General features: G+C 36.3%; 1 protein-coding gene across 1 annotated transcript; it reads right to left on the bottom strand.

The window, feature by feature from the left end:
- Positions 1–66: 66 nt before the first annotated feature.
- On the bottom strand, positions 67–18,776 carry DIS3 (DIS3 homolog, exosome endoribonuclease and 3'-5' exoribonuclease). The gene is made up of 21 exons (XM_005421141.3): positions 18,765–18,776; positions 17,015–17,172; positions 16,112–16,305; positions 15,926–15,999; positions 14,707–14,874; positions 13,620–13,784; positions 12,592–12,705; positions 12,365–12,502; positions 11,158–11,304; positions 10,292–10,408; positions 9,373–9,474; positions 8,731–8,795; positions 8,546–8,630; positions 7,818–7,945; positions 7,277–7,363; positions 6,453–6,609; positions 4,717–4,931; positions 3,473–3,641; positions 2,932–3,090; positions 2,391–2,513; positions 67–392 (listed from the first exon to the last, which is right to left on the bottom strand). The coding sequence occupies exons 1-21, from the start codon at positions 18,774–18,776 to the stop codon at positions 303–305; spliced, it is 2,667 nt and encodes an 888-aa protein (XP_005421198.1). The 3' UTR covers positions 67–302.
- Between the last annotated feature and the right edge of the window lie 528 nt (positions 18,777–19,304).

The raw sequence follows: 19,304 nt of genomic DNA, 5'->3' as shown, positions 1-19,304 counted from the left end.
AAATGCTGACTTCTATCAAACTCTCAAACCTTCCTTAAAGGCTATTAACAAGAAAGTCTACAATAATTTCTTCACTTTGCAGAAATATTTATTTTCACCCACAGGACAAAGGTGTAGATATACATGATTTTAAAATTTGTTCTGCATTCATAGTCATAAAAAAGTAGCTTAAAAAAATTCTTTACAAGTTATTAAAATGTGTATTTAAAAAGTAAACATTGCTGCTTCTAGCATTTTTTTGCCCATAGGGAAAAATATGTAAATGCAAGTACTTGTGATTTCTTCTTAACTTTTACATCCAGCTATTTTTGTAGCTTCTTTTTCTTTTTCTCTGGTTCGTCCTTGCTGCTTGCCTCTGCAGAGAGACTTGCACACGTATCATTTCCTAATATCTACAGTTAGAAAAAAACAGAAGTCAGAACATTTTAATTCAATTTTTGCTATCCCAGTATCCTAACTTGACTTTACTTGTAAGACCTTTTATAAACACTGTGTCAACATCAGAAACTTCTGATTTAGATAATCATCTAGAAGAGGGTCTACCACCTTAGAACAGTCAGAGGTAGAACACTCACCTGAAATAAAAGCTGAAAAAGGCAAAGAGAAGCAACAGCCCCCTCCTGACAAAGCCAACAGGTTGTTAGCACCCCAACCATCAGGTTGCATTAGCCTTACTTCGTGTCTGTTCCCAAAGTATCCCTCAGACTGGAGTCATGGCCTCAACAGAAGCTCTTGACAAGCCAGAGTTGGTGAGCACAAGTAGAGGGCAGCTCAGCATGTGAATGCACAACAGAACATCTGGGCTCCTCTCTGCCACAATTTTTATTGTCTAGTCTCCATTTTTGAAATCACAGGGATTCACCTCAACCCAGGCTGAGGGATGGACAGATCAGAGCAGCCCTGCTGGGAAGGACTTGGGGGTGCTGGTGGATGAAAGGCTGAACATGACCCAGCAATGTTCACTCACAGCCCAGAGAGCCAAACGTGTCCTGGGTCACATCCAAAGCAGTGTGGCCTGAAGGGACAGGGAGGGGATCCTGACCCCACCTGCAGTACTGCAAGCAGCCCTGGGGTCCCAGCAGAGGAAGGACACGGACCTGTTGGAGCAAGTCCACAGGAGGGCCACAAAAACGATCAGAAGGCTGAATGAAGCAGCTCTCCTGTGAGGAAAGGCTGATAGAGTTGGGGTTGTTCAGCCTGGAGAAGAGATTCTAGGGAGACCTTTGAGCAGCCTTCCAGGACCTGAAAGGGGAGCCTACAAGAAGGCTGAAAAGGCACTTCACAATGGCATCATCCAGTGACAGGAAAGGGGGGGGATGGCTTCCCCCTGCCCCCATTTGAAAGAGTGGGTTAGTTTTAGGTTTTAGGAAAAAATGGTTTATTCTGAATGATGAGGCACTGGAACAGGTTTCACAGAGAAGATGTGGATGATCCATCCCTGGAAGTGTTCAAGGCCAGGTTGGATGGAGTTTTGAGCAACTGTTGTCATGAAAGGTGTCCCTGCCTATGGCAGGGGAATTGGAACTAGATGATTGTTAAAGGTCCTTGCAACCCAAACCATTCCATGGTTCAAGCTCACAAAACAGCTTGAAGATCAGAATATATTTACATGTGTTTGGAACATGATATATTTACATGATTTCTCAAGGAAAAAAAGTAATCATGTTTGACTGTATAAGCAGAAAGAAGCTCTTGCTTATTTTGGGTTCTCTTTTTCCTCTGTGATAAGGGATACTCGATTGATGCAACCATTCTGTTTACCAAGTTACATGTTCCTTACTCTAAGAGCATGATTTTGTAGTGTCATGCAAAATACTTATTAGTCCTAAAGTATGAGAGGAAGTGAAACTCCCTGTGTCCCAAATGCACAAAGAAGCTAGAACTGAAATGTTTTGAGACCAGAGACAGTTATTAGGACATTACAGTTCTTAAAACATTATCAAGAGAGAACTTTTATATTGTGGGGGTTGTAAGACAGAACTGCCATTGACACCCAGCAATTATACGGAGCTGAGCCACCCATCACATTTACTCCAGTTACATTGTAGTTCACTGGAGTAAAAAGAACATCTTATTGAATTTTGGCAGATTTTCAGAGGGACATTTGATTACAGAACTGTGAAATGCAATACATTACTGCAGCAAATCATCATAATTCCCAGCAGTGGAGATACCCTGATGAGCCCAGAACAGAAGTCTAATTTAGAGGGCTCTATTCTTTTCAACAGCCAGTGAAGGCCAACCTGTGTTTAATTGAGAGTGGATATGAAGCAATCGTTACAAGCTGCTGCTAAATTATGTTTTTTCTTCTGGGTTAAATTTCAATTTTACCACGACGATTTTTTAACATTACTGAAGGATAATATGGTTCTAAGAATTTTGTGTCTTACCTTGGGTTCTACCAAGACCATCCGCATTTTCTGATGTTGGATGTTGGAATCATCTAACATGATGTTCACTGTAACTTTATCAAACATATGTAATGTTGTGTCTTCCACGGTAAGTGATGGCACCTGAAAGTTCAAATTTTGTATAAATACTCACTATTTGCAACAGCTTATGTTTTTATACAAATAAATACCTTTGTATGAAAATAGCACTGTTAGATGTAAATAAAATAAACCAAAAGTTACTATAGTGAATATTCAGTCTTGTAATATGTGATACATGCATTTTCTGCAGTAACTAATCAGATAATGAGATGTCAGTACGATCTATTACAGAAACAAATTCCTGTCAGAACTTACTTATTTAGACTTACGAAGACTAAAGTGGCATTCATTACTACAAGAGATTAATGAACTTGCATTTAGAAAAGCCTCTCTTACCCTTCTATATCCAACTAGAATAGTTTAGTCATTCTGCTTGCTTACCAAATCAAAAAATAAAGGTGTTTAAGAACAAACTTTAAGAATAATAGTAAGAACATACCTCACTGTTGTACTCCAGTTTTGGTGTTGGTTTATCTTTTTCTTCAAAGAAGACTGTTCCTTCTAACCCATACTTGGGAATCAGAACCACAACTGCATTTTTTCTTACAAATAATATATATGCATCTTCATTGACTACTCCCTTGGTTTTGAAAAACAGCTGTAACAAAAGCAGAACACACAATAAGGAAAAAAGCACTAGAACGTTCCTTCTGAATTACAAATACACTATCTCAGAAAAATAAAACATTCAAATACACATCTATACTTAGTGATAATTACACAGCATATCCTGAAAGCAGATTTTAAAAAATCTCATAAACCTCATAACTCATAATTACTGTAGAATTAACCAGTCATATTTATAAAAGCACAAAACTAAAAGAATCTTCAAGATGCCATTCTGAGTTTTTCAGAATGACCAAAATAATGTTTTAAGCTTTTTGTCAGAAGCATCCCTCAGCCTTTATCATTTCTGTACTCTTGCTTGGTTTTGTTCTTGCAGTGTCCATAGTTCAACATAACATCTCAGAACTGCTTACCTGTGTATGGAATGCCACAGAGGCTCTTTGTGCATATTGTGCCATTTTATGTCGGTAATTGAGATTTTTACACATCTCTGCCAGTTTGTGTTTATCTGTGAGTTCTGGGTAAGTACTGTCTGCTCCTATGGCCACTGCCAAAAGCCGATGCACTATGATATCAGCATACCTGCAAAGATGAGGTCAAAATCATCATTGACAGAGTAAGAGACATAGTTTTTCAAAATTAATAAAAAAGTTTCTGAACATACGTTTGTTTTTGTGAATCTTACAGATTTTAAGTTTTTCTAATAATGACCATCTGCTGGCAACTCCCTTTATTAATTCAGCATCCATCTCTTTGCTGACCAAAGATGCACTGCAGAGCCTGAATACTGTTATAATGTTTGCTAAGATAAATTTTCATTGTGCCAGAAAAGGAAATGATGTTGTATTTTTAGACTAAAGAATGATCTTTCACCATGGCTTTTTAAGCCAATCCTTCTTCCCTTTCCCATGAAATTAGACAAATTTAGTGTAGAATAGTATTTCAGTGCCATAGATCTGCAAAGCATAATCACATTTGAACTTCTTGTTATGTAACTTATTAGAATTTCAGCGCGGAACATTTTAATACATCTCGTAATTCAGTGAGGAACTTTTTAATATATCTGGTAAGAACTAAAATTTACCATTTGGACTTCTAGAAATTCTACAAATTGTCCATAAAAATGCATAGGAATTTTAATGAATGTCCAAGAGATTTCACTTTAAATGTTTCTAAGGAGCACAATAACAGTTATTTTCTTCAAAACTCAGTGACTTCTTGGTCAGATGAAAAAACTAACATACTTTTCCAAGAAGCATTATTTCATTGCATGCAACAGCTGCCAATAGCAAGTTCCCAGTTACCAGTGTTTTCATATGGAAAATTCAGTCTCCTAAAAATTTAAACACAGTTTCTATCTCAAAAATGACTGAGCAAACTCCGCCTCAGTCTCTGGCTAAGACTACTGCTGACTAACGTCAGCTGTGCATTAGAGATATATTCCTATTGTATATTTTTTTAATGTTACTAAAGCCGAGGAGTTGTGGGCAGTAAACCTGGGAGTGCACAGGAAGATGGACTGCCATGTAAGCCACTGCTGTTTCAACTGAAATCTAATGCTGAATAAAAACTTTTTTTTTAAATGTACAACACCGCCATTTCTTCACAAATAAATCACTTATTTCTTTTCTCTGAAACTTTTGTAAAATACAAGTACCTTCTAATAGGTGAGGTAAAGTGAGTATAAATAGGTGAGGCTAAACCATAGTGATGAAAATCATTATCCATTCCTGAGCAGAAATAAACAGCTTGCATCATGCAGCGAGTGGTCAAAATTCGCAGCAGTGTATTTAGGTAGGGAAATGTAGGAGATTCAGCTTTGTCTAATGATTCAGCTAAAGCTTTTGCTGAATCTGTCTTAATTTCCAAATTCTGAAAGAGAAAAAAAGAAATAAAAAAGGTCAAGCATTACTAGCAAATATTATGAATATAAGCAGAAATGTAACAGCCACATCTAGGATAATCTTAGCAACTGGCACAGGTATAGCACCTAATAACAGGACGGAATGCTACTACTACAAAAGCAAACAAACAAAATCCATCCATGCACAGGTCCCACCCTGATTATTACTAGTGTATTATGCAAAAAATGAAATACTGAGTCAGTAGCCTAGAATTCAGAAAAGACACTCATTCTAAACTAAGAAATACTTTATGCCAATATTAAAAATATACCTTTGGTTTGATTTTTCTATCCCTTTATTAAATCAGAAAGAATGTAAAAAAAACCCCATGTGTTTATGCCACACAAAGTTCTCATCCAAGCACAAGGTAAGTAATTGACTTTATGGTATTTCCTGTGCAAAATTATTATAATGTATACTTGGAAAAGTGAAATGTAAAACTAGTACTGTGTATGACATTTTTTCCCTGTTTGCAAGTGCTCTCTGATAAAAATTCAGGTAGTGTGAACATAATGCATTTTTAACTTCCAGAAACACAAGGTAAATTTCATCACATGATCAGTTGAATGCTCTTTCTGTCACATACAGCACTGACAATAAAGTATGATCCAGAGATCAGATGATGCCTGTATTATGGTAAGATAATTAAAAAGTATAAATAAAGCATATTAATACCTAACTGTGATGGCTGTGTCAAAAGCAGTAAAAAAGCCACTTTCATTTATTTAAAAGAATGTTTACCTATGCAGAGAAATTTAGCTTTCCAAATAAAACAGTACTTAAAAAATAATTTTCAGAATTAAATAATTTCAAACTAAATCATTATCATTATTGCAGTTTTACAGCAGTGGAAAATTAAATGGGCTAGATTTAGGCTTGTCTATTGTCACACTGAGAGAATCTGGAAGTTTCTCTCTACACCTCAAGAAAAAAAAGGGGGTGGGAAAGAGCTGAAGGGAAAGAAAATGTGAATGTACGTCACAGTAACTACAAAATTACAAGTTAACTCAAATAAAAGATCTTGAAACTGGAAAACTAATTTTCTCTGTTCAGACTCCTTAATTAAATTAGACTTGTTTCAGGCTAAATAAACCTCCAGCTGATCTGTGGAGCAGATGGAAAGTCTAAACACATTTTCTTACTTCCTGACTTTAAAAGAAACATTATTTGATGTGACTGATCAATTTTTAAGTACATCAATAATGTATGTAACCCAAAGCCAAAAACTGTCTCAAAAATCAAATGTGACATGGCGAGGAGAAACATTCACTGCTCACAAGTGCTACAATGTAAGGAAGAATCTTGTGCTTTTTAAAACCTTTCACCTAGAGGTACAGTTATCCTGCTACAAATACCAGGGATTTCAAGGTGTAGCTGATACACTTTTAAAATACTGCTTTCCAGCCCTTATTCCTAGGTAAGTGTCCAACCAGAGATAAAATACAGCTTTTCATAATTAATTCACTTAATTACCATGGTAAAAACTTGCCTTGGACTTTGCAGCCTTTACAAGGATGTCATAATTTGATGGGGGAGGCGCAGGATGTTTCCGGAGCAAGGCAAACTCTGGGAACTCATCATAAATTTTTTGTGCTACAGAAATATTGGCAAGCAACATGAACTCTTCAACCATGGAATTTGTCTCTCTATCAAGATAAATACATTATATTATTAGAAAAGCATTCGACATTTACTTTGAGTGCCTAATGAAGAAACAGTCCACCATTCTAACAATGTTATATAATATTAACTAGTGGTTTTGAACATTTATACAAGTAGGCAAGCTATTTTAAGATTAAAAACAATGCTCATAAGCTCCAAATACTAAGTCAGAAGAAAAAAAAATCATTAAATATTCTAAAACATTAAAATCAAGAAAAATGCTCATTAAAATGCCTGGAAAAAAACAACAGATAAACTTCTTGACTTCTTCCTACGAATTTCACATATGAAGATACAGTTCAAGACTCGCTAAATAAATTCTGCAGGGAAATAGAAGAATTCTCTTACTGAGGATCAGCTTGACTAAAGAGGTTGTGGATGCTCTATCACTGGAAGCATTCAAGTACAGGCATGGTGGGGCTTTAAGCAACCTCATGTAGTGGGAAGTATCTGGGCCCATGGCAAGGGGGTTAGAACTAGGTAGGCTTTCATGGTCCCTTCCACCTCAAACCATCCTCTAATTCTGTGACTGTCCTGCACTATTACAGGAACTTTGTACACCATGACCTAAATGGTGTACACGTCTTAAATACTTAAACACGTCTTTAATTCCATCCCTACCCTGAATTAACTAACAAATAAAATGCATACTTAAGCTCCTTAGTCTGCAGATCAATAGGATCATGAGTTTCACTGTCCATGTGGAAATGAACTTCTGGTGATGCAAGTGTCAAGGCTCTGCAACACAGTAAGTGGTATTAAAAAATTACAGCAAGACAGACACAGCAGCTGAGCTGCAAACCTGTAACATCATCTAGGGTTACCATGACACTATAATTTAAAATTGGGAGAAATTGAAAATAAAATTAATATTTTAAATAAAATTTACAAGAAATGTCATCAAATACACACCATAGAATCTTCCGAAATTTCAAATGCTACCCTCTAGTTGTGCTTTTATGACTCCGTGAGATCCATATTGATTGATCTTGTGAAGAAAAAGTTAATATCCCAAATTTATATATTTTGGAAAATATAGATAAGCATTCTTATGCAAATCAAAATTGAAAATACTTATTTCTCACAAGATTTTCACCAGAAAAATTGACACAGAACCATAATATATTTTGACAGCAAGAACAGTCAGAAGAAAAGGTGGGGGAAAAGGTAACAGGTACACTGCCTAGCTTACCCTTTATCAATTCTTTTCTTCTTCAGGATTTTTGCTAATTTGTTTAGTCCACGTAAGCTGGTAGTAATATCATCATTCATGGTTGCTGAATCGATTCTCATCTGTGCTTCAGCATATGTAAGAGAAGCCTTGAAGAGGTTTAAAAACAAGACATCATGATACATAACTGAACACACTAAAAAAACCCCATAGTTCTTTCTGTCTTGCAGAATGTGCAGCTTGCTGTCATAACTGGCTCACAATAATACAAAGCTTTACAGTCAATACCTAAATGCCTGTTATTCACAAAGAATAATGGACAAATGAGGACAGATCTATGCAAGATATTAAGATACACCAGGCATTTGCCGTGGGTTTGTTTTTGGCTTTTTTTTGCTGATCATATGTGTTTTATACACTGGAAGTCTAATTTTTAGAAATGTATGGAACATCTTGAACATCCACAGAATCCACTGAATCTAACTGATTAGTTGGTACTTATCCGCCATGTCCTATACGCATCATACACATAGTAACTGCACACAAACACTTCAGCCTTAGAGGCTGAGAATACTGAAGAATCAAACATTTTCTTTATTTTTAGTATTTCAATACCATTTTCTAATTCTAAAAAATTATAAATCATTAATCAGAAAGAAAACTTTATTATGAAGTCTGCTGATCATTGTTTTTATAATACAGTGCACAGCTTTTTATTTCAGAATTATAGTAATATTAACATGACTTACCTTGGAATTAATAACACTCTTTGTAAATCTAGTTTTTAGAATTTCAGCCTTATGGTTCATTTCCCATATGCATGAAAATGCAAGCCTATGAGAGAAAGAGAGAAGGAGGGGAAAATCTGTTAAAATCCCTACATGAACAACAGTAGTTTCTTGCCAGGATCAAAGTATGGATCATATACATATACCTGTCCACATTAGATCTCAGAGAGCACAAGTTGGAACTAAGTAGCTCTGGAACCATATCAATTCTCTGCAAAGTAAAGAATAAAATAAGCTAGTATTTTAACTTCCTGATTTTTAATGTAAAAAAAGCTGAGAGATATTTTTCTTTGGCCAAAAAAGCTCAGATTACTGAAAGAAAAGTAAGCTACTTGAAGAAAATTCATTCCAAGATTTATTTTAGTTATCATCTTTTTAGTACCAGTGATTTCTGAAAAGAAATCATGGTCTGGAAGAAATAACCAAGACTAAATCTACAAAATCAGTGTTAGTGAATGCAAATCAGAGATTTAGCAATCACAAAAAACAAAAACCAATGGAAAAGGGAAAACCAGGCCACTTCTTCAATTTCAGACTGGACTTAAAACAGTATTCCAGTTTCAGAACCACATGCTAATAAATGCTTCAAACCAGAGTTGAATGGGATATTGTCCAGACAGTGGTTTTTAAAAGATAAAACAGAAAATAAAATTGTCTTAGACAAATTATCTACTAGGTTTTTTTTTCTCCTTAGTTCAGAGAGAATGTCTCCACTCCCAAGAATTAAAAGAGGAAAGCAATGAAAATCCAACCACTTAATCACGCAAGAAGCTGTAGAAAAGAATTACTTTTTCACACAGATACACTGTTGTTCCTCTTTTTACTGACTCCTCATCCAAAGCATTTCCTGGGCGAATAAAATGACTGACATCTGCAATATGTACACCGACCTAGAAAACAAGCATCACATTATGCACTTCATGAAAGAGAAACAGTTTTCAGAGTGAAAAAAACTTTCCCATGTTTTTACAAACCAATATATCCATTCCCAGTTCCTTTCAGCAGCTCCCACAGTTCGTAATAAGAATAGTTTGAACCTATCATACTGATAAAAAAGTGAACTGTTGCAGCAATTATTCAACAAAAGGGCATTTGTACATTTAGGGGAAAGTTATATTCATGACCAATGCAGCTTTACTTTGAGGGCCCAAATAACTTCTTTCATGTTCTTCAAGACTCACTGCAAATTTGTTTTTGCTTTTCTGTTTGCTGAACTTTCTAGTCTGGCACACCCTACTATTACAAATTCAAATTAATTTCTAAAGAAGACAATCTGACTGAACCACATATAAGGGAGTAGAGAGCTGGTGTTAAGCCTATAGATTTTTACTGCCTTTTTTAAAATAAAATAGTAACTCCACAGGCGTTACAGCAGTAGCTGAGCTTTTTCTTTTTTCATAGTTCCTTATCCAAGCTGTAAATATCCTTGTTTATAATACTTAGCTAAAGCAGTAAATAAATTTTATGTTAAATTCTTATGCCAAATGAGGATAAAGCAGGGTGAATTTAGAAGACACTAAATTCCCACTTTTGACACTGATCTGATGCAAATCAACTCCCTTTTTTTATTACCACCCTGCAGCTGTGCAAACACCATTAATTTATTTATAACAGATCTGGAGCTTTGCATGTGTCATTTACCACTACTGCACTGTTTGTAAAATAAAGGAAGAAGTAAGTAAATAAATGACTAGATTGATACATTACCTCTAGATTTCCATTTCCTATTTCTCTGCAATGCAATGCATCATCAATATCTGTACAACCAGGAGGATCAACACTACAAACAGTCAGATGCCTTAAGTCCTCCCTGTGTTTCATATCCTGAAATTTAAAAGAAACAAAAAGTTGTTTTCAAGAACACCTTCCTTTTCCAAGTAAAAATGATCATTTGAGAAAGGCACATTATGTCAGATTTTCCCCAGCAACCAAGTATTTTCAGAATGTTTACTTTGTTTTGGGCAGTTTGTTTGTTTGTTTCATGACAAGAACAAAACAGATATGCAGAAACTACAATGATAGAAAAAACAACACAGAAGATTAAGTACTAGTATTTTTTTTTGTTTTACAGAAATGAGGAAGAGAATCAGAACACAACCATAGTTTCATCACAATCTCAGAATCAGCAGGATGAGGATTGAGATTTTTTGAAGTGAAATTTTGACTGATGTCCAGCTGAGTGACTTGTCTTGGATATGACTGCTCCTAAGTCTAGCTTTCTAAGGCTTAGATGTCTAGATAATTGAAAGGAACTGCAACCTTGGAAGTATCAATCCTTGCAAAATAGCTATCTCTCCTTTGCAAAAAAAACTTCTTTTATCTTTATATTCTTTAACAAAACCTGTAGTATCATCTTTATCTAAAAATATTTATCCCCAACAAATGCAGTTTTAGCCAAAATGCAAAAACTTGAAGAGGTCTTGTTTCTATAGGAAATCCAGCTGAAAGTTCCCACTAAGACAGAACAGTCCTGGACAACATTTCTCGTCTATTTCTGGGATATTCAGGAACCGTCACAGTTTGCATTGAAGGGGAAGGCACATTAATTACTACAATAATTTACAAATTATTACCTCTTCTGTAATGCTCCATGGCATTTTTGGTAGGAAACTAAGGACAGCCTGGGAAAAAGCCTGGTGAGGGACATCATGTTCAAGCAGGAGAACTTCTGTCTCTGTCTCTTTATCTCCAGCGCTTCCCAAATTCTTTACAAAATGACCCTGAGGAATAATACAGGTATATGTACACACACACATATCACAGGTATACATACATACACACAAGCAATACCATTTGTCCAAAAGTATTCAAGAACATTAATGCTTAGCTTATTCTTGTATTAAACTACACAGTAGAAGCAATATTTTTTAATTTGGTTAACTTTCTCATCTTTAAGAGAAATCCAATTTTAAACATTTATTTAATGTAGTAAATCTGAACCGAGTCCATCTAGACTTTTTTCTTAGAATGGGTCTAAATTCTCCACAATTAAGACTCCAAAACTTATAAATGTGAAATCATTTTTGCAGGAAGAAAAACCACTGCTGCAAAAGCAGCAGAACTAATACAGTCTCATTTATCTATGGGTTTGCTTTCACATCTCACACCCTAATACCACATCAACTCTGCCTTCTCCCTCACTTCTCTGCAGTAATGCTGTCTTTGTCTTAATGCTTCTTCCATATACCCCATGTTCCCTTCATTTCTCTAAACCAGCGGGAGACACCTGTGTTCTGCTTCACTAAAAGCTGTGCAGTCCCAGAGGAGCCACTGGAAGACTCTTCAATACCTGACTAGTGTTCAATACAAATGGAAGGCAATGTCCTCAGTTTCTCATACAGGCTCCATTATTTCTGCTGAACTTTCAACTACTTTTACCCTACTGGCAATGTAATTGCATTGGGTGTGTTTTTCAAATATCTGCTAGAGCAGTGATTGGTATTGTGTGAATGAGCACAATCAGAAGAAAAGATTCACACTTCTAGGAACCCAGACTGGTTAACCCTGGTTAATCTATATAAAGGACCTTAAGTACCACATATATGTTCACTGCAGAACGGGATGAGTAAGCTTTTTAAGTATAATAACCCCACAGCTGGTTGTAAGTGCAAATTAAATAATTCAGGAACTTCCTTAATTTGCACCATCAAATGGCACTCACAGAATTTAAACCTCATCTCAACACCATTTGCAGTTACTCAGTGTCGCAGATAAATATTTAATCTAAGAAATACAAAAAATCAGGTAGTTAAAAGTTCAGAAGAAAATGCCTAAACTTACATTAGGATACCTGGAATTCCTGGGCCAACCATCAATAGCAACAATTATTCTTTGCCCTTCCAATGTATCTGCCTGTCTGGTTTCTATTCGAATGCGAGGAATTCTGCGATCAGCTGGTGTAAACAAATGGCGCCTTGCCTATGAACAACCAGAAAAAGAAACAATTAATTTTCAAATAAAGAAGAAAAACCAACCCTACACTTAGAGCAAGTTGATTATTTCCTCACCTCTTTGATCTGTGACTTGGAAAGCATCCCACAATACGGCCGCCAGTTGCGTTTTATAATGCCCACTACTCTTCCCGTAGGTCTCAGCATGTCCTTGTTAACGGAACTCTTCAGCTGGTAGAACACAGGTTAAAAATACAAAACTGTCTGAACTCATGTTCGACTACAGTAGGTAACTTAAAACTTAGTAGCAATATTTTGTAATTCATTATAAGGACATAAATTCTATTATAACTTTACAAATAGAACCTCCTGTGCCTCACTGTGCTCTGCATGACTTTTAATATTTTCAGTATGTGACATGACTGAAATCACATCAGTACGTGATATGACTTAGCAGAGACAGTGGGAGAAGCCAGCATTCTGCAGCCATTTTCCGCTGTTCTTCATTTTTCAGGATGTCCATTAAGAAAACCAAACAAATAATATTTTCCATGTTATTTTACAATCTGTTATTTTAATTTTTGGAGTCCTTTTACACTACCTGAAAATTCTCCAGTAATTCTCCACATAATTATTAAAAAACATTTCCATGAAATTCAGTGGAAAGATAGTAAGTGGATTTTAAAAGAAATGATCTTCTTGTACATAGCATACATGCATGTGCAGGCATGCACATTATGTGGAATTACTGCAAGACCCAAAAATATTTTACGACAGGTTCCAAATGTATGTATTGCCTATAAATGGTGACTGTCAGCATGATAAAACACCTACTCTAACAAATCCTAATCTGCATATCAATAAATACAGATTTACACTATTACATATCTACCACTCAGTAACTTTTGGATTCATTATGCTTAATAAAGTAATGTGGGAATTTCCAGCAAAGACTAATTGAAAATGATCCGTTTTATCCACCATCATGTATTTAACACAACTGTACAACTCCAATTAAGTTTTATGATTTCTGTATTCACATTTTATAAAGAGGATATATAAAGCTAAAGCCTAAAACTGTCAGGGTACCATAGATTTCAACTCTTCCATAACACCACAGTTAAGAAAAATTATTTCTTTCATACAATATTTTCTTTCTCCTCTTCATTTTCCATGTTCTCTTCATTCTGGCCGTCGTCCTGCAGAACCACTGAGGATGGTGCCACCCATTCATCTTTTGCCAACAGCTCCACAGCTACAACATCTTCATGAATTGCTCGGTTTAAATGTTTCAGGCCCTGTACAATTATCTGGATTTTTTTAGAAAACAAAATGGAAATGCAAAGATTTATGATGACGAAAACAGAAGATCCAAATCTAGAGCAGTGTAACAGAAGAGTAAACATGTATGACAGGCTTTACATTCCAAAGAACATTTAAAAAGTATGGTTGTGATGCACTTTTTTCCTCTGCCAAGGTTTCTTACAGTACAGATGATCTTTTTTCAAGATTCCAATTGCTTCTTTAAGAAATATGCTTTCCCCCGGTTTTGTTTTTTTTTTTAATCTTTTTATTAAGTCAGACAATCCTATTTTTGCAGGATAGGGGATTCCACATACTACTGAGAAAGAGGAATAAAAGACATACAAGTACCTCCAGCTGCCACAAATAGGAAGGGAGGAGACAACTGCCACAGCTTGGAAACAGTGTCTGTGCAAGTGCACCAACTGAGAATCCAGCAGGCAGACAGATGGATTAACTGCTGAGTGGGAAACAGCCCATCTTCCCTCAGCAGGCAGGAAAATAGCAGGGGGAAATAAAGCAGGAGAACCCCACAAGGGCTCATGACTGTTTATTTCACTGAAAATCCTCCTATACACTTGTTTCTTTGTCTTTCACCATGTATTTCAAACTGATGTTAAAAACTGTTAAGAGGTCAATTGAAAAACTATTAACAACCAAGATTCATCTTTATTTTACCAATTACTTTATCAAACTGTAGTTTTAAATACATTATTCTTTTTTCCAAAAAGAGCACAGTCAGCATTTCAGCAGTCTATATCCATACAAATAAAAAATTAAAACATCAGCATAAACATCAGAAAAAACCCAGCAGGGTAAAAAATTACTAATACGCTCCATTTTAACACATGCCACCATGAAATAATTAAATTGTAAGTCATTACTAAGGCTAGTTAAAGTTTACTGCATGGAGGTAAAATTAAAACTCACCTCTTTGTTTTCTTCAGCATCTCCATGAACCCAAACAGTAGCTTCAAGATAATTCTCTCTGTTTGCCCTGTAAGTTCCTTGGAGGTAAATACCAGATTTTATTCCTTGCTGCAGTTTGCTAAGAGGAATATGTTCTGGGAATATTATTTTTCCACCTTCTATTTCTTTCTTTAGGAAAAAATAAAAAGAGGAGACGATATTTTCAGCATTTTATATTCATGTTAATTTCAATACCAAGCTCTGGAACATGACATGCTCAAGCTAACAAACTCCCTAATTGTAACTGTGTGTAGGTATGAATATGCACAACAATAAAAAACTATTATTAAGCAGTAGTTTTTCTAATGAAGCATCAAAAGCATAAAAATGTGGCAATTCTAGGAACTTTTCTTGTTTTTCTGCAGCTACTTAAAAACATACCGCACAATTTTATGTTGATTTGGATATAGTGACTAAACAGATACTTAACAAAGCAAATATCAGCATAATAAAGAGTATGGCACATAGTGTATGTACTGTAAGCTATAGGAAACATTATGAAAATACATGACTGTGACCAAAGTTTGGAGCAATTAAACAATTGCTTACACCTGAATGATCTACAGTTAACTGCTGAGAATACCTGAGCCCTCTTTGTTCCCACTCTTGCATAGAGCTCTGTTCTGCTAAAACTAACTCTGATGAAATTAACTTTATTATTTTTGTGGTGAGTGTTCAGCTATATCAGTTGTATGTGAACATGAGTCTTGATTCTGATAAACACAAAGCACAAGGAAGTAGAAGAGGATGTAGCTCACATTTGAGCTGCAGCCTGCTTTTATGTCAACTTAACTAATAACCAAATAAAAATGCTTTTGATCAGTAATTTAACATAGATTTTCCAGCAGACACAAAACAAAGATCTAAATGGTTTGCAATATATTTTGTTTTCATTTTGTTGTTTCTGTTATTATTCTCATCTTCACAATAGTTATCTAAAGCAACTGGCTTTTCACAGATAACAAGATACATACTAACAGGCATATAAGCAGAACTGAATATGGCTACAATATTTCCTTTTTACTTTTCAGTTGTCAAAAAGTTAAATTACCAAAATAATAATAAAGTCCAAACTTCTTGTATTCTAAACTGATGCCAGTACTCTGACATACAGTATGCAATATTATACTACAGGCCATTTGTGATCAATTTATTTTATAAAAAGAAAATAAAAACATACCCCTTCATCAGATACACAAGCAAGACGATCTACAAGCTCAGGGTTAGCTGTCAAGCTTTTTATATACTCCTCACCTACAAAAGCACACACGTAAATATTTATACAAGAGATGCATGGGATTTAGGTATCAAGTGACGGCTCAGTTTATTTGAGCAATAAATTAAACATATATACTAGTTCACTTACATGTATAAGCAGTTATTCCTTCCTCCAGAGCTTTCTCTTTATTAATTCTGTCATTTGTTAAAAAGATAACTTGAATCTTTTCCTCATCCTCTACTTTCTTCAAGTGTTCATTGTACCATTTCACTGCTACCCGAATGGCTCTGTCATTGCGGTCATTAGCAGTTTCTCCCCGCTTCTGCTCTATGTACGTTTCTCTAAATAAATTTTAAAAACAAAGGGAGGTGTTAAACCAAAACAAATCCCAGCATCCATCTATACTTAAAATCTTCAGACAAACAAGATCAAGGCTGTTATGCCAAAAGTATCATTATTGTACCCACTGTTATGTGCAGCATTCACTAGGCCACTGCAGGAGATATGGGTAAAGGAAATCATGAATGAAGTGTTGATTTCTAACACAATTTTCTCACAGACAATTGAAGAAGTTTGCATTCAAGTTGTTAGAACTATGGATTCAAGATTCCTTGAACTATGATACTGCAGTATTGAAAACTAACTGTGAGCACAAATAAAGGCAAATTAATTGCACCTCCATTTCTTAGAGCTTTCTGTCACTTAACTTAGTGGATTTTTTAATTCTGCTACAGACTAAGCTAACGATATTGGTAAAGCATTGGCATATGTTTAAAAGGGACACTAAAATGGAAAATCAGTACCTTATTACTCAAGATAACGGTGCTAGTCATTCAATATTTTAACCCCCTTTACATAATATATATGGATTTATACCAACTATAGACAGAAAAGCTCCTGGAACACCAACTACTTCCCAAAAGGATTCCTTAGCAATAGTTCTGTGACACCAGTGTAATTTTTCTTCCAGTACACATGTTCCAGTTTTGTTTCCCATTTTCTTTTACTGGATATCAGCACAATTTTGTTACACCCCATTGCAGCCTTTACCTGTGATGCTCATTGGTGAAAGAATAGAAATGTTTTTCTTTGTTTTGAATCACGTCCCTAATTCGCTTGTACACTGGCGCACTCCGATTCCTGACTTCTTGTAAGACTGTCTGCAGCACAATGACATTCTTAATAACAGGATCTTCAAGGATATCAATCTGAGGAACAAATGGAAATTAATTAAAATTGTTGTTTAATTCTATCCAATAACAGGACTTTAAATATTTCTTTGGCTAGTACATGAAAAGTTAACATGAGTAATGAGTGACTCTCCTTCTGCCTTTTTCCCTCACCACTGGGAAACAGGACAGTGTAGGAAGTTGCTTTCTCCTCCTTGTGGGAAAAAAAAGACAAATAGGATTTTCCAGCCTCTTTGTGGCCTGAAGTGAAGATAAGGATTCTGATTTCCAACAAATTCACCCCCAGTGTGTGCAGGATTCCAGACAAATGTAAGGCCGAGTGTACACTACAAATTTTGCTTACATAAAATGGGTTCCTATAAAATTTACCCTTAGTAAACAAAATGCAACTATGCACAATCTGAGGGAAATCTGATGTAATTTACAGGCTGCCTGCCTCTGTGAGGAATGTAAGCCATAAAATGGTACCCAACTACTCTTACACAGAGATGTGCCTATGCATGTGTAGGTTTGAGTTCTCCAGAAACAATCCCACTGTTAAACTGAAATTTTAACTTCCATGGAGTCAAATCAATGGGCATTCTAAAAGGTGCTCTCTGCTTTTGAAAGACCTTTTTCTTTTTTAAGGAATTTTGTTAAAATTTTCAGCACTTTTTTTTGCCAACTCCTGACATCAAGACAGAGAAATAAATATACACTAGAAATCCATGTAATCTGTTGGGGGAAAAAGATGGGAGCTTCACTTCCTAACCTCGTGGCAAGAAACTGTGCAAACCCACCTGCAAAATGAGACAGCCATAAGGCTCTAGAGGGCACAGCTAAAAGAATAAAAAGCAATAACCAGACCAAGCTCCTGTGAACCTGATGTTTACACAACCTGAAAGATTTAGAGCCAGATTCATAAGGGAAGAAATCCAGCATTATAATATGCATAAGCTGAAGCACTAGGCCAAGTCTTACTGTGGCAAAAGTGTTTCAGTTTCTAGGCAAAACCTTTCCCTAGCCTTACCAAGGCTTCCTAATCCCTTCTCCAGTTCACCTCAGCACACCCTGGTACATTCTCAGAGCATTCTGTAGGACTCATATACAAATTTCACCAACAAGACACCAAGAAGTCCACTTGTGAGAAGCTGAAAACATCCCTGGACCTGCTGTTTTGTGACAAAAATCCTTACAACTTTTGGGATCTCTGCTAAAACACGCAAGTGTTGTTCCCCTCTCCAGAGTACTCCACGTTAGAATTCATGAATTAGTTACAGTCTCGGATGTGTACAGGGTTGTTCTATCTTGCATACAGGTATTCAAAACCAACGAAAGGAAAAAGCTGAACATCAAGCTTGGGAATTCCTCCCAGCCCCAAAGTGTACTGTCTGCCCTGCTCAGACCCAATTCTCTCCACAGCTATGGATGGGCTGCAGAGTGAAATTGCCCCTGTGCTTCCAGAGTTGTACATGGGATGATTTCGCACTCTCTATTCGTTACATAAAATCAACATCACGGTATGAAGAACCTAAACCTACACCCTGAAGAGCAGAAGAGGCATTTAGAAAAATTCAGCGACCACAGAAGATCCAAAAATCCAGTGATGACATGAAGATCCCAATCGCTACTTGAGAGTCCATTCTCTGCTTGAATTTTCATACCCATATCAGACCACAACGAACTAACTAACTAACTAAGTAACTAACTAACTAACTAACTAAATAAATAAATAAATAAATACTGTTCTTTATTCCTACAATTCAGGCAGAAAAAGAAGAAACCACAAAAACAAAACAAAACAACAAAAAAACCCACAAGACAAACAAAAAATCACACACACGCTATCCCCCATAAAACTGGAACACAGTCTAAGACCAGACCAGGTTCGCTGATGCTGCAGCCTTCTCCTCAGGAGCTGGCAGGGGAAGACAAGACTGCCCAGGCAGGGATCAAGCAGCCACAGGAAAGGCGGGAGGAGCCAGGGCTGCAGTACGACGCCGGAACCCACACGGGCACTTACACCCACAGGGATTTAACAAGGCCGGTGCAGGAAGGCTGGAGCATCCACATGGAGCCCTGTCGGGCCCAGAGAAAGGCAGCGGCGGGCCCTCCCCAGCGCTGAGGCGGCCACAGCATCCGTCCGTCCCTGCCTCCGCGAGCTCACCTGG

This window comes from Geospiza fortis, unplaced genomic scaffold, assembly GCF_000277835.1.
Source record: "Geospiza fortis unplaced genomic scaffold, GeoFor_1.0 scaffold45, whole genome shotgun sequence".
Lineage (NCBI taxonomy): Eukaryota > Metazoa > Chordata > Aves > Passeriformes > Thraupidae > Geospiza > Geospiza fortis.
Note: the sequence above shows the minus strand (reverse complement) of the source record. Positions and strands in the feature narration are given on the sequence as shown.